General features: G+C 41.6%; 1 protein-coding gene across 1 annotated transcript in view; it reads right to left on the reverse strand.

Annotated features, from left to right (window-relative positions):
* sorl1 (sortilin-related receptor, L(DLR class) A repeats containing) overlaps positions 1-13,605 on the reverse strand; it is a 123,034-nt gene that overhangs the window by 29,350 nt on the left and 80,079 nt on the right. The window contains exons 9-11 of the mRNA XM_049575786.1: positions 11,668-11,860; positions 11,167-11,284; positions 956-1,029 (exon numbers count right to left, since the gene is read on the reverse strand). Of these exons, the coding sequence (XP_049431743.1) occupies positions 956-1,029; positions 11,167-11,284; positions 11,668-11,860 (385 nt within the window). The remainder of the gene's footprint in view (positions 1-955; positions 1,030-11,166; positions 11,285-11,667; positions 11,861-13,605) is intronic.

Raw genomic sequence — 13,605 nt, forward strand, 5'->3', positions numbered from 1 at the left:
AAACTGTTAATACCTTAAAATAAAAAAAACTGTTAATACCTTAAAATAAAAAACTGTGAATACCTTAAAATAAAAAACTGTTAATACCTTAAAATAAAAAACTGTTAATACCTTAAAATAAAAAAACTGTGAATACCTTAAAATAAAAAAAACTGTTAATACCTTAAAATAAATAAACTGTGAATACCTTAAAATAAAAAACTGTTAATACCTTAAAATAAAAAAACTGTGAATACCTTAAAATAAAAAACTGTTAATACCTTAAAATAAAAAACTGTTAATGCCTTAAAATAAAAAAAAACTGTTAATACCTTAAAATAAACTGTGAATACCTTAAAATAAAAAACTGTTAATACCTTAAAATAAACTGTGAATACCTTAAAATAAAAAACTGTTAATACCTTAAAATAAAAAAACTGTTAATACCTTAAAATAAAAAAAAACTGTGAATACCTTAAAATAAAAAAAAACTGTTAATACCTTAAAATAAAAAACTGTGAATACGCTAAAATTAAAAAAAACCAACAACTGTTAATACCTTAAAAATAGATGGCGACTAACTTTTCCTTTGGGGACAAAATGTGCAGTTGGAAAAAGGTTATAAAATGTAATATATCACAATATATGTTATCGTGATACTCAGCATTTTGCAAAGCATTTAAAATCACAATAACCTCTGCTGCAAGTCATTATCAAATGACATCTTTAAATGATGCAGTGTATTTGTTACAGTCTGAACTGATGCTCATATCCAGCCTCTTCTAAATATGTTTTCCATAGAAAAACCCAGTCCAAGCAAATAGCACAGCAGGTCTGTAATGCCTGTGTTTGTCTATAGGTCCTCAGATGAAATTCATGGTGACATGTCGAGAGCTCTCTTTGATAGATGAGCTGACTGCGACTGCGTTTTACAAGCTGTGTTTTTCTTGTCATCTGTGTCAGACTTTGTACTGACCTCTCTCCACCGAGCGCCGGCGCTGCTGGATACATACACATTAGGCTTGTTGGCCAAGTTCCTGCCGACAGATCCTGCAATCAGAGGACAAAAAGGCATTTAACACACACACACACACACACACACACACACATTCTGGGGGTTTTCCCTCAGCGTTACAGACTTCATGTGGCCGCTGCTTCTGCTGTCACATATGGAAAACTGTGTAACCCAAGAGCTCAACCATAGCACTCTGTATCTGTTCATGCATGTGGCCTTTGTATGTTCTGACAAATACTTTCCTCTGACAGCGTGTTGTTATTTAACGAGGCAGGAATGAGCTCCTGAAGAACTTCACAAAGACACAGGATCAAATCTAACATGGAGAAATGGAAGCTTCCTTATTTAATTGTTTTTCAGAAAAGTAACAGGACGAAGAGTCTCCAGCCGCGACTGTGATGTTCACTGTGACGCACAATGTGACATGTGTTGTCAATCGTTGTTACCATAAGCATAAGGTGTTCAGAGATGTGTTTAGCTCACCTGGATGGTGCAGAGCTCTTGTGAGACTGAATATCAGGGAGCATAAATATGTGAAGCCACACACACGATTTTTCTCGAGTTAAACATCAAATCTGACCTCCTTGTTAGTTCGATGAAAACTCAGGGGATCACCAGAGTCTGCAGGATTCATAAATGTCTGTTCAAATATTTTCACGGCAGTCCATCCAATATTTGTAGATACATCTCAGTTTGAACCAGACAACATCGCCTTTTCCAGAGCCATGCAGCTGTAGCATGGCTAAACTACAAGTACCGCCTCGTGGTTCTATGCCTCTGTCAACCGGTCACCAGTTATGTTACATTACATGGAGGGTGGTGGTTATCCTCACTAACAATTTCATTACACACAACAAAATTCAACTTCTCTAAGACTGTTCCAGGTTTTCCATGACCTAGGGATCCCAGCGACGAGGGGCAGCTGTGGCTCAGGAGGTAGAGCACTTGTTGATCCCTGATCCCTGAAGTCTACATGTCAAAGTGTCCTCGGGCGAGACTCTTCTCAAAGTCAAGGAAGGATCCTTAAATGGCCAAACAAAAGGAGGCTGCGTCACTGAATCCCAACGAAGGACTGGATCCTTGGAATTCTACAGAGAACAGAGTCCTTCCTTCAGAGAATTTTCAAAAATGCATTGGTGTATCCTCAGCGGGCATGGAGTACCCACAATTCTTTGCACAAAATTTGCCAGAATTGAAGGCGGGGCCTCTTCAATGACACACACCCGAGCACTCGGATTATGTGAAGGTCATATATTCTAATCCTCACTTCCTGTGGGCTACAGCAACACTAAACCCCTGAGCTTGCCTGAGAAGGACTAAATGCACAAAGCTGCTATTTTGAAATATCCCATGGAGAGAGACTCTCACTGCAGCCTGTTCTATTTTGTTGTGAAAATGTGGGCGTGCAGCCTCGTTCTGTGGACGATAAACCAGGTGCAGACTTCCATCTGTGTCACCGCTGATGAGGAAATACAGCGAGTGCTGGACGGAGCAGTGAGTGACAACAACCCCGCCCACATTTAAGCCACAGCTGTAAGACCTAATATATATTTAGATTGCTTCTCCCCAGTTTCTCTTCAAGAACTGACCGCAGTGATTTCTTCATCCAAATCATCAACGTGTCTCTTAGACCCCATCCCAACTAGGCTACTTAAGGAGGTCTTTCCTTTAGTTAACACTCATATATTAGATATGATCAATATATCCTTATTAACAGGCTATGTACCACAGTCTTTTAAGGTAGCTGTAATTAAACCTCTACTAAAAAAGCCCACCCTGGATCCAGAGGTGTTAGCCAACTATAGACCAATATCTAATCTTCCCTTTATGTCAAAGATCCTTGAGAAAGTAGTCTCAGACCAGCTGTGTGATTTTCTCCAGGATAATAATTTATTTGAGGAATTTCAGTCAGGATTTAGAGTGCATCATAGCACTGAGACAGCTCTAGTTAAAATTACAAATGACCTTCTGATTGCTTCGGACAAAGGACTCGTCTCTGTACTTGTTTTATTAGATCTTAGTGCGGCGTTTGACACAATTGACCATCAAATTCTGCTGCAGAGACTGGATCACTTAATTGGCTTAAAAGGTTCAGCACTAAGCTGGTTTAAATCTTATTTATCTGATCGTTTTCAGTTTGTTCACGTTCATAATGAATCATCCTTACGTACCAAAGTTTGTTTTGGAGTTCCGCAAGGTTCTGTGCTCGGACCAATCCTATTTACTCTATATATGCTTCCTTTAGGTAACATCATTAGAAATCACTCTATAAATTTCCATTGTTATGCGGATGATACTCAGTTGTATTTATCAATGAAGCCAGAAGAAAGTAATCAATTAACTAAACTCCATAATTGCCTTAAAGACATAAAAACTGGATGAGCACCAATTTCCTGATGTTAAATTCAGACAAAACTGAAGTTATTGTTCTTGGCCCCAAACAACTCAGAGACTCTTTATCTGATGACATAGTTTCTCTAGATGGCATTGCTCTGGCCTCTAGCACTACCGTAAGAAACCTCGGAGTAATATTTGATCAAGATTTGTCTTTTAATTCTCATTTAAAACAAACCTCACGGACTGCATTTTTTCATCTGCGTAATATTGTGAAAATTAGGCCTATCCTGACCCGAAAAGATGCAGAAAAATTGGTCCACGCTTTTGTTACCTCAAGGCTGGATTACTGTAACTCTCTATTATCAGGTAGCTCTAGTAAGTCCTTAAAAACTCTCCAGCTAATTCAGAATGCAGCAGCACGTGTACTAACAGGAACTAAGAAACGCGATCATATCTCTCCTGTTTTAGCTTCTCTGCACTGGCTCCCTGTAAAATCCAGAATTGAATTTAAAATCCTACTGTTAACTTATAAAGCTCTAAATGGTCAAGCTCCGTCATATCTTAGAGAGCTCATAGTGCCATATTATCCCACCAGAACACTGCGCTCTGAGAACGCAGGGTTACTCGTGGTCCCTAAAGTCTCCAAAAGTAGATCAGGAGCCAGAGCCTTCAGCTATCAGGCTCCTCTCCTGTGGAATCATCTTCCTGTTACGGTCCGGGAGGCAGACACCGTCTCCACATTTAAGACTAGACTTAAGACTTTCCTCTTTGATAAAGCTTATAGTTAGGGCTGGCTCAGGCTTGTCCTGTACCAGCCCCTAGTTAGGCTGACTTAGGCCTAGTCTGCCGGAGGACCCCCCTATAATACACCGGGCACCCTCTCTCCTTCTCTCTCTCTCTCGTATTCTATTACTGCATCTTGCTAACTCGGCCATTCTGGATGTCACTAACTCGGCTTCTTCTCCGGAGCCTTTGTGCTCCACTGTCTCTCAGATTAACTCATATCACAGCGGTGCCTGTAAAGCCCTGTGAGACAAATTGTGATTTGTGATATTGGGCTTTATAAATAAAATTGATTGATTGAATTGATTGATTTAAGAGGACTGTCTGAACAGACCGAGGGTCTAGGTACCATGTCTGAAGGGTTACTGTTGGTTCCAAAGGTGCTGGACTGAAAGGGTTTGGTGGAAATGGAGCTGAAGTTCATTTACTACTTTTGAAAAAGCCTGAAAATTTTGACATGGATTCACAGTTACAGAGCTAATTAGGTCGTCTGTAAGTCAAACTAGGAAACATTCCCTCCCTCTGCAGCAGGTAACAAACACAAACACACATTTGTCTACAACACACATCTATTCCTCCATCCATCAAGAACAATGGTATTTCAGGACTGGGTGATTAACACCAGCAGCGTCTGCCTTCGACACGTGCACACATCAATCCTGTTAATCAACCCTCACTTCAGGGTGAATGACTCAGAGAGGCTCAGACTGAAATGAGGGTAACACAGTGTCTCTGTGGAGGACCGGAAGATCGCCTCGGAAATGAATTGCACTGTGTCTCTGTGTAAAACTGGTTAATGACTCTCATTAAATATAATCACACAAGGAGCCAGAGATTGCAGACAATAAACAAATGTTCCAGAGACTCTCTGTGCCCACTGTGCAGATATGAAGCTGGCAGAACATGGCGCTGCTGTGTTTGTGTGGTAACTACAGTTCTGTCATGATCACTGCTTCAGGAGAAACTTAACAGCAGGCTGAGAAGCTGTGTTTTGTGTTGGCCGACTGTTTCAGACCTGTTTCACCTCTGACCACACCCAGCGCCACTGACAGGTGTGATGGACGCTGGGTTCTTCCTGCACAGAGGGATTTGTGGCGCTCCAGAAGACGTTTTAGGCAGCGCCAAGGGATGATCACGAACGTCAAAATGATGCGAAGTGAATTAAAAATGGCAAATCAAATCCTCTGAGAGTGTTTAACAGGACATTATCAAACAACTGTAAATGTAAATACGACATCTCTGACCTTAGCAGTCGACTCTCCTCTCCATCTTTTATCACCGCTTTTTGATGTTTCTCCACGACACATACACACATTCTTGTACTTCTATCTTTGTGAGGACCCTGATTGACATGATACCTTATCTGGCCTGTTACCCTGAGGGACTGTTTGTTATTTTTGGTGCAAAAACGGGGAGGCATGTTAAATCGTTTCCTAAGCACTGGGAAGGAATTTGTGTTTTATATTTTGGCTTAACGGAGTTGCATACAAATTCAAATGGTTGCAGATTTTTTTTTTTTTAAAAACTTGTTTCCAAATTCTGGGGATTATTTTTGGTGATTTATGAGGAAACATGACTTCCAAATTTTGCGAAGTTTCCAAATTTTGGGGATATTTTTTTGTGATCATTCTTAGCAATTCTCAACAAAAACATGGCTTCCAAGTTTTGCCAATTTTCCAAAATCTTGCGATAACTATTGGTGATAAATCTCAGCGATTTCTAAAGAAAACAGGAGCTTGGAAGACGTGTTTTCTTTAGAAATTGCCAAAATGACACCATCTATTGTAGCCAGAAACTGTAAAAACAGAAATTATCTTTGGATTTTCACATTCGACAGTCACTGGACACATCATGTGCGAGAAATGCTTCTGTCAGAAGAAAATTAATGAACCAAATCTGCTTTAAATAGTGACATTTCATTAAAATCACTTTATTCTACATCTAATATAAAATGTGGCTAAAAATAAGTAGTTTGAACTAACTAAGCAGCATGCACAAGGCTTTTTTCAGCTCCAGGATTTCACCTTAAATTTTTAACTTTTAAACATCAAAGGTTAAGTTTTGAAAATCTAATTAATGGAGGAGGGAAGGTCACTGAGTTTCCACCAGTCACTCAGGGAGACTCAGGGTAAAATGTTTCTAGCTTCAGGGAGGGTCACAATCAAAACACCCCGTCACACCCCTCCTCTGATAGAGAGCAGTCCCTGACCAGAACCATCACAACTAAATCCTTTGGCCCTGATCACACAGGACGTGTTGTGAAGGTTGTAAAACTCAAGGTGCACCACACTGCCTTTTCTCTTTTAACTGACTATCAATAGTAAAAAAAAAATGTTTGCTGTGCATTTCTATTGTTGCCAGGCAACCACCCCATCACGTCCTTACACTAACCTTCCTATGCGATCAATCTATAATGTAGCTATTTATTTAATTTATCCCGCAGTAATCAGTGTGTAGCTGCTGCCATGTTGAGGCAGAGGGTGCTGTCTGTAGCTCTGGTTGAGGGTGAGAGGCTGTCAGCAGATAAACAGAGATCTGTGTGGGTACATGAGACCCTAAAAAAGAGGCTGGATCATGGGGAGTACCACCAGTTGGTCCAGGAGCTTCTCCTCCATCATGGACGTTTACAGGCAGATTTTAGGACGACTCAGGGGCAGTTTGACAACCTGCTGTCTGGCATCAGGCCGTATAGCTCTGGGTATCCAGCAACCACTACCACCAGTTTCTCCTCCATTGTTTACCAGCTGTAAACGTACTGTCATGACAACCACAGAAGCCCCGCCTCTCAAATCATCTGATTGGACAATGGGGACAAAGCAGAGATGATATGAGGTGCTTTTCTGCTCCATTAAGAACACCAGGCGCCTAGAGCTCAGAAACACCAGGTGCGTAGCAGCACAAAAACAGCGAGCAAAAAGTTTCATTCTCATTAAAATCATTTACAGAAAGGCGCCTCCAGCTGCTGAAACACTTCCTGTGTGATCGGGGTCTAACCCCAACCCTTACTCTAGCCTAAACCTGACTGTAACCTGAACCCTGAAAGCGAGTCTGAACCCTCAAACAGGCCGATGAAGAGTTGAGGACGGGCCAAAATGTCCTCACTCTGTTACTGAAATATAAATTTTGTCCTATCATGTACAAGCAACTCAAAGATTAATCCAGCTGACGACTGTAAGTAATTACTGCCACGTGGTTGTTTCCCTCCGCACACTAGTCAGGTTTCTCTTAATAATGACCTTGAGTTTGAGCTGCATGATATACTGTCATAATAAATACTCTTTATATTAATTTATATATATTAGTAACGATTATAATTCGCAATAAAAATAATCTCAGAGGATGTGTGAGGGAATCTATGAGCGGCTGATTCAGGCTGCTGTGTATGTAAACATGTCTGCTCAGTGTGTGTATGTATATGCTGTCCTGTATTCATGAGTGTGTTTGACCCGTCGAGTGCCCGCTGGGTGCTGCAGCAGTAATTAGCCCATCTGTGTGAGAGCGATAACGAAGCGAAGGGAGCCGCCGATTGCCAGCCCTCTCCCTCTCTCTCTCTCCATGCCCATTATCTAATAAGAATTTAATTAGAGGGACTGGCTGGGTGCAGGGGAAGCAGTCTCCTAGACACTGGAGAGTATCAACAAATCAATGCTTTCCAGCAGCTGTGAGGAGGCAAAGAGGCTTCAAACTGCAGGCAGAGACTGTGGCTCAGCAGCGAGGCGCACAAACTCTTCACTCTGATGAATCTATCTGTCTGCAGCACTTCAAAACACTCCGCCCGTCACTTACGACTTCTGATTCTCAGCTGAAGCACCGACACAACACAAGGAGTTTCTCGCACCTTCTCCTCAGAGTGCGGCCGTGTTTCCTGTGCTCTGGGTCATACAGGAAGACGAAGACAGATAGAGTGGCAGCTCAATTACCACAGAGGAAGACTTGTAGGTTTGCATAGCTTGTTTCCTGTGTACGCTGAGCTTATCTGTGTTATCAGAACAAGAGGAAGTGGCTGTAAAACTAACACAAGCTCGCCTGGCTGCCGCTCTGTCAGTGTGACCATCAACCAACAGATGGCACCCAAAGGCTCTTCACCTGTCTTGGCTGACAGACACACACACTCACACACACACTCTGGCCAAAATTACTCAAACCTTTAAAAATGTTTTTCTTTTCTGTCCATCACAGACTCCAGTGAGACAAATTAAACACGGAATTTCAAATACTCCTGCGCAACAGAAATATTCTGCATCGTCGTCGTGATGTTGTGACGTGAAAACTTCCTGCTGTGGTGCGATAGCTCAGAAATATTGACCTTCTTCTGGATCAAAATTGGATCACTTTTTGGCCGTGTCACATTCTGTGTACGGGTGGGAATCACCACAGGCCCTGTGATATGATGTGATCACAAGGCTTCAGTCAGGATACAATACGATTGCAACTTTAACCCTTTAAACTCTGCAGCTGAAACAGTCCACCAGTGCCTTCATCTGTATTTCTGCTTATTGTGACGTCATCTGTTGGAGGATCTTCAAATGTTTCATATCCCTAAAATCTGCACACACACACAAGTCTATAAACCATAATAGTTGTTCGAAGTGTTGACACTGTGTCATAAACAAATGAATTATAAAAAAATCTGACATTTTTTCATCAGATTTTACAAAATAAAAACACAAAACATTTAATTCAAATGATTTTTAAATGTAGAAACATAAACAAAACATTTCTGAACACTACGAAAGTTATTTTAACTTTGTACATTTTTAGTTTTTGAGATGTGCTTCTTTTTATAAGCAGAGTGAAAAGGCGTTGTGATAGATCCTTCATTCATTCCTCTGGTGCCAACACAAGTTTTCACATGGTCTCCTTCAGTACATTATTCTCTGCTTTCTTTTGATTTTCACATTGGCTAGTCATCCTGTTTAATTTGTCTTCTGATTAAATGGGAACCGCTGAAACAAGTTGCAGGAAGCCTCTGCAAGTAATTGGTTGCTGGCAGACACTCTGTGCTGCAATAAAATGGTTAATCAGCAGTGCCGTGCACTGTGGAGCCGATGTGCTGCTGGTTCTGCCGGCCTGAATAGAATATAATGTCTATAGCCTTACTGTTGTGTGTACAGCCTTATAGACTGAGCTGAGTAGTGATGTGCAGGTCGACACGTAACCCGTGGGACCCGCAAATGGACCTGCGGGTCGGGCAGCAGGGATCGTCTGTTAAATCGGTCTGTAAATGATATTTTGACATTATTATTATAATCTATTAATCTATAATCTATTACTGTCATGGCATCCGAAGGTACTGATGCGTTGAGCAGGTGACAGTCTGCGGTCGTTTTCAAAACACACTTGTGTCACGCACTCCAAAAGAAACTTGTTGAAACTTTAAACAATAATTTATTGTACAAAACGGGGGAAACAAACGGTGACAAAAACGGTTCCATAATTCATATTAAATTCAAAAGATAACGAAAAAACAGCTACAAGTTAGAGGGAATAGTGATAAAGTGGTAAAACTTGGCATTGATCCACAGCCTCAGACGGATGCGCTCAAGCTCCGTTGGTAGGCAATACTATATTTTTAACAATGCAATTTAAAAGTTTTGATTTCTATTGATAACCTACATTTACCAACAACAAAAAGACTACATTTAGCACCAGAAAAATATGTAAAAAAAAATAAATAAATAAAAATAAGTAAATAAAAAAACGAATATTGAATATCAAATTTTCATAACGAATACTTACCCATAGAAACGAATATTCGAATATTTGGGTACAGCCCTACAAAACAGAAGCCTTCGCTTTCTGCTGCAAAAACAATCAATGTTGTAACTCTTCTGGTTTAAATTCTACATCAATATATCCAGGTTTTGCAAACAACGATGTCCCGCAGCCATGACTGGGAAACACCGCATCATTACAGTGAAAGACCATGTTTGCACAGCACGTGAGGTCATGACTTGATGACAGCTCTCTGCGGCACAAAGAATGAATGTTCTAGATATTTTTATTTTATTATTTTAGATTGATTTAAACAGGATCTTACAAACAACGATCTCCTGCAGCCATCCGTATTATGTTTTTGGTTTTTTTTTTCCAATTAAAAAAAAAAAAAAAAATCAAAAAATCCAACACCATAATCAGTGTATGAATTCTTGAGTTATGGCTGAAAACATGTTTTGTGAGGTCACACTGACCGTTGACAAACTAATTCTAATCAGTTCATTCTTGAGTCCAAGTGGACATTTGTGCCAAATTTGAGAAAACTCCCTCAAGGCCTTCTTGAGATAATGTTTTCACAAAAATGAGACGGCCAGACAGACAACGTGAAAACATAGTGCCTCTGGCCACATCGATCGCCAGTGCAATAGCGTAAAAATCAAATTGGATAAAAAAAAAACAGGGCTGGCCTTTGAAATCAGAGGTTTAAATCATCAGTCAGAGACACGTCAGTCGACTGAGATCGCCTCAAGTTGAGCGGTCTTCTTTTCCAGTGTGCTGTGCACTGAACTTCTGGGGACATTTTGGTGCCCAGATTTTGTTGCAGAGTGAGCGCTCTTGACTTTCACACTACTCTTTGGTTCAGACAGCTGCAAGAAGAGGAGAAACGTTCCACGGTAAAACTGCTTCTGCTTCGAGGTTGTGAATTTACAGCTCACAGATATTTAATACGACACAGTTTCTGACTTTTGTTTAAAATCTAGAGTCTGTTGTTAGCGTCGTTAGCTTGTTTAATATATGACATGAATGCCTCTGTCACACTCAACGTCCTGCTGAGCCCGCTGAAACTTTAAAGCTGCAGGTTGAAAATGCAATTACAAGTTGAACAGTTCAAAGGCACTATCTGTGATCAAACCACTAAAAGTCAACCGATTCATACGATCCAAAAAAAGACAGACTGCGACGTCAATGGCCGAACATTGAAGATTGAATGAGGAGAAAGTTTGGTGCTCACACTGAGTTATCCTCGACTCCTGCACATAAAACTCAACTTGTTTTCTTCAGCATTTTGACGTTCTTGAAATCTTTATCTGTGATGTTGCAGCGTGTCGCCTCACCTGTGGCCATGATGAGTCCCGGTGCAGAGTCCTTGGATAAAATGGGGACCCTCCTCAGCTGGATGTTGAACAGCTGGCTCCACCGCTGGGCCAAGTGGAGAGAGCAACCTTTACCGAGCTGAGGAGAGGAGAGGAGAGGAGAGGAGAGGCATGATGATGCTGTTCAGTTGGTTTCACTTCTCTCCTCTCTGATTTTCCACCCACTCACATCATGAGACGTAGGTCAACAACTAGACAGGGAAAGAACTGGAAATAGAAAGTGAGGGCTGTTTCTCACAGAGACCGTCAGACACCTGAAACACTGAACCACATTATTCTCAACAGCAACTGCACATCTGCTGCAGGAGGCACAGGTCTCTGTGGAGGTGCAGCTAACATCAGCATCTGCTCACAACACTGAGCTACACACGAGCTCACAGGCTGATGAGATCAGACTCATCATCATCATCATCATCATCATCAAGGAACTAAATCCTTCCAGTCCCAGGTTAGTCGGCGTACCTGGCAGTCCACAGTTCCTCCCAGACTGTCGGCAGCAGGCGGCTGAAGCAGCTCCCACGTCCCCCCCTTGTCGAAAGTGATGACGGATCGCATGTTGTCCTCGCTGACCGAGCCGTTGATGAGTGTGGCGATGAAGACTCCTCGCAGCCCCTCCACACGGTGCAGGTCTGCAAAAGGCTCATTGGCAAAGTACCTGAAACACAAGAGGGGAGACGTCGTCACCACCAGGGTGTGGGAGGAGCTTAATGTACCACAGTGACTGATAAATGATAAACTTGTTACTTTCAGAAGCAAGGTGTAATCTGTTCCAGCCTTAAAGGAACAGTTCACCATTTGTGTATCAGTTACCACGTGTTGCACTGAATCTGTGAGGAAAACTTTATTTTTCTCACGTCTCCACACGTGAATCGATAACTTTTTTCACTTTTGCCAGCGCCGAGTCAAACCCTGCCGCGTCAGTTAAGACACGCCAACCTTGTCTTTAGAAGGGCTGATATAGTTTTACTGTTGTTGAACACGGCTGACTTTTACTACAACTAGAATTACTGCTTCACAATAGTATGACTCCGCCCACCAGTCCACCCTGTGGTTGTATGACTCCGCCCACCAGTCCACCCTGTGGTTGTATGACTCCGCCCACCAGTCCACCCTGTGGTTGTATGACTCCGCCCACCAGTCCACCCTGTGGTTGTATGACTCCGCCCACCAGTCCAGTGTCTCTGACAGTCTCCATCCATGTCAGTGAAAACATGGATGCTTCACACACAGAAGATCTATACAATCAGCACAGTTTCAAGATTAGAGTCACCAATTCAGTATCTGACCAAATGTCTCCCCTTCTGTTCCTGAGATATGACGTTAAAACATGATGATGTCACAGTCAAGCTGACCTTTGACCTTTTGACCTTCATTATTTTATCCTGTTAGACATTTGTGTCAAGTTTGGTCAGAATTAGTGAATGAATTCCTGAGTTCTGCCTAAAACATGTTTTGTGAGATCACACTGACCTTTGACCTTTGACCACCAACTTGTAATCAGTTCATCATGTTTGTGCCAAAATTAAGGAACTTCCCTCAGGGCCTTCTTGCAATATCACATTCAGAAGAATGAGACGGATGCAAGGTGACACTGACCTTTAATCACTAGATCCTAATCACTTCATCTTTGAGTCTAACTGAACGTTTTTGCCAAACTTGACAAAATTCTTTTTGAGAGTTTTTGAGATATTACTTTCACAAGAATGAGATGGATGCAAGGTCATGGTAAGCTTGACCTCTGACCACCAAATACTGATTTTCATCCTTGATTTGAAATGTATGTTTGTGCCAAATTTGACAGAAATACCTCAATGTGTTCTTGAGAAAAGGTGCTGACAAGAATGGGACAACCTGAAAACATTATGCTTCCAATATCAGCTATCACCGGCGCGGAGGCATAAAGACAAATTTTTCTTTATGGATATGATTTTGGCACGGATGTTAAAAGTTATACAAACGGTCATTTTGTGGGCAAAGTGTTCCTTTACAGTGGCTGAGAGAAAGTTTTGCTGATTCATTTCTTGCAGAGATTTTAAATCTCTAATTTCCTTGAACATGTTCTTGTTCACTTGGCTCCAAACACCGCAGAGCAAACACAGGTGAACTAAATGAATCAGCATTTTAAATTCAGAGCTGTGTGAGGCGACTTCACACACAGAGAGGTAAACAGGAAGCTTGAACTTCATTACCCAGACACGGTGTGGGCGGACTCCACTCTCACATACAAAACACACATTTTCACCAGCCTGTCACCGACCACAGGACGCTTCACATAAACAGGAGACACACGATCCTCCGCTTGTTTCATTAACAGCAGACACAGTGTCACATAACACAGAGAGAAACATCACTGGCAGACAAACACCTGAGCGCCACCGTGCCTGCCTCTGCCAAAACAAC

This window comes from Epinephelus fuscoguttatus, linkage group LG5 (genome assembly GCF_011397635.1).
Source record: "Epinephelus fuscoguttatus linkage group LG5, E.fuscoguttatus.final_Chr_v1".
NCBI lineage: Eukaryota > Metazoa > Chordata > Actinopteri > Perciformes > Serranidae > Epinephelus > Epinephelus fuscoguttatus.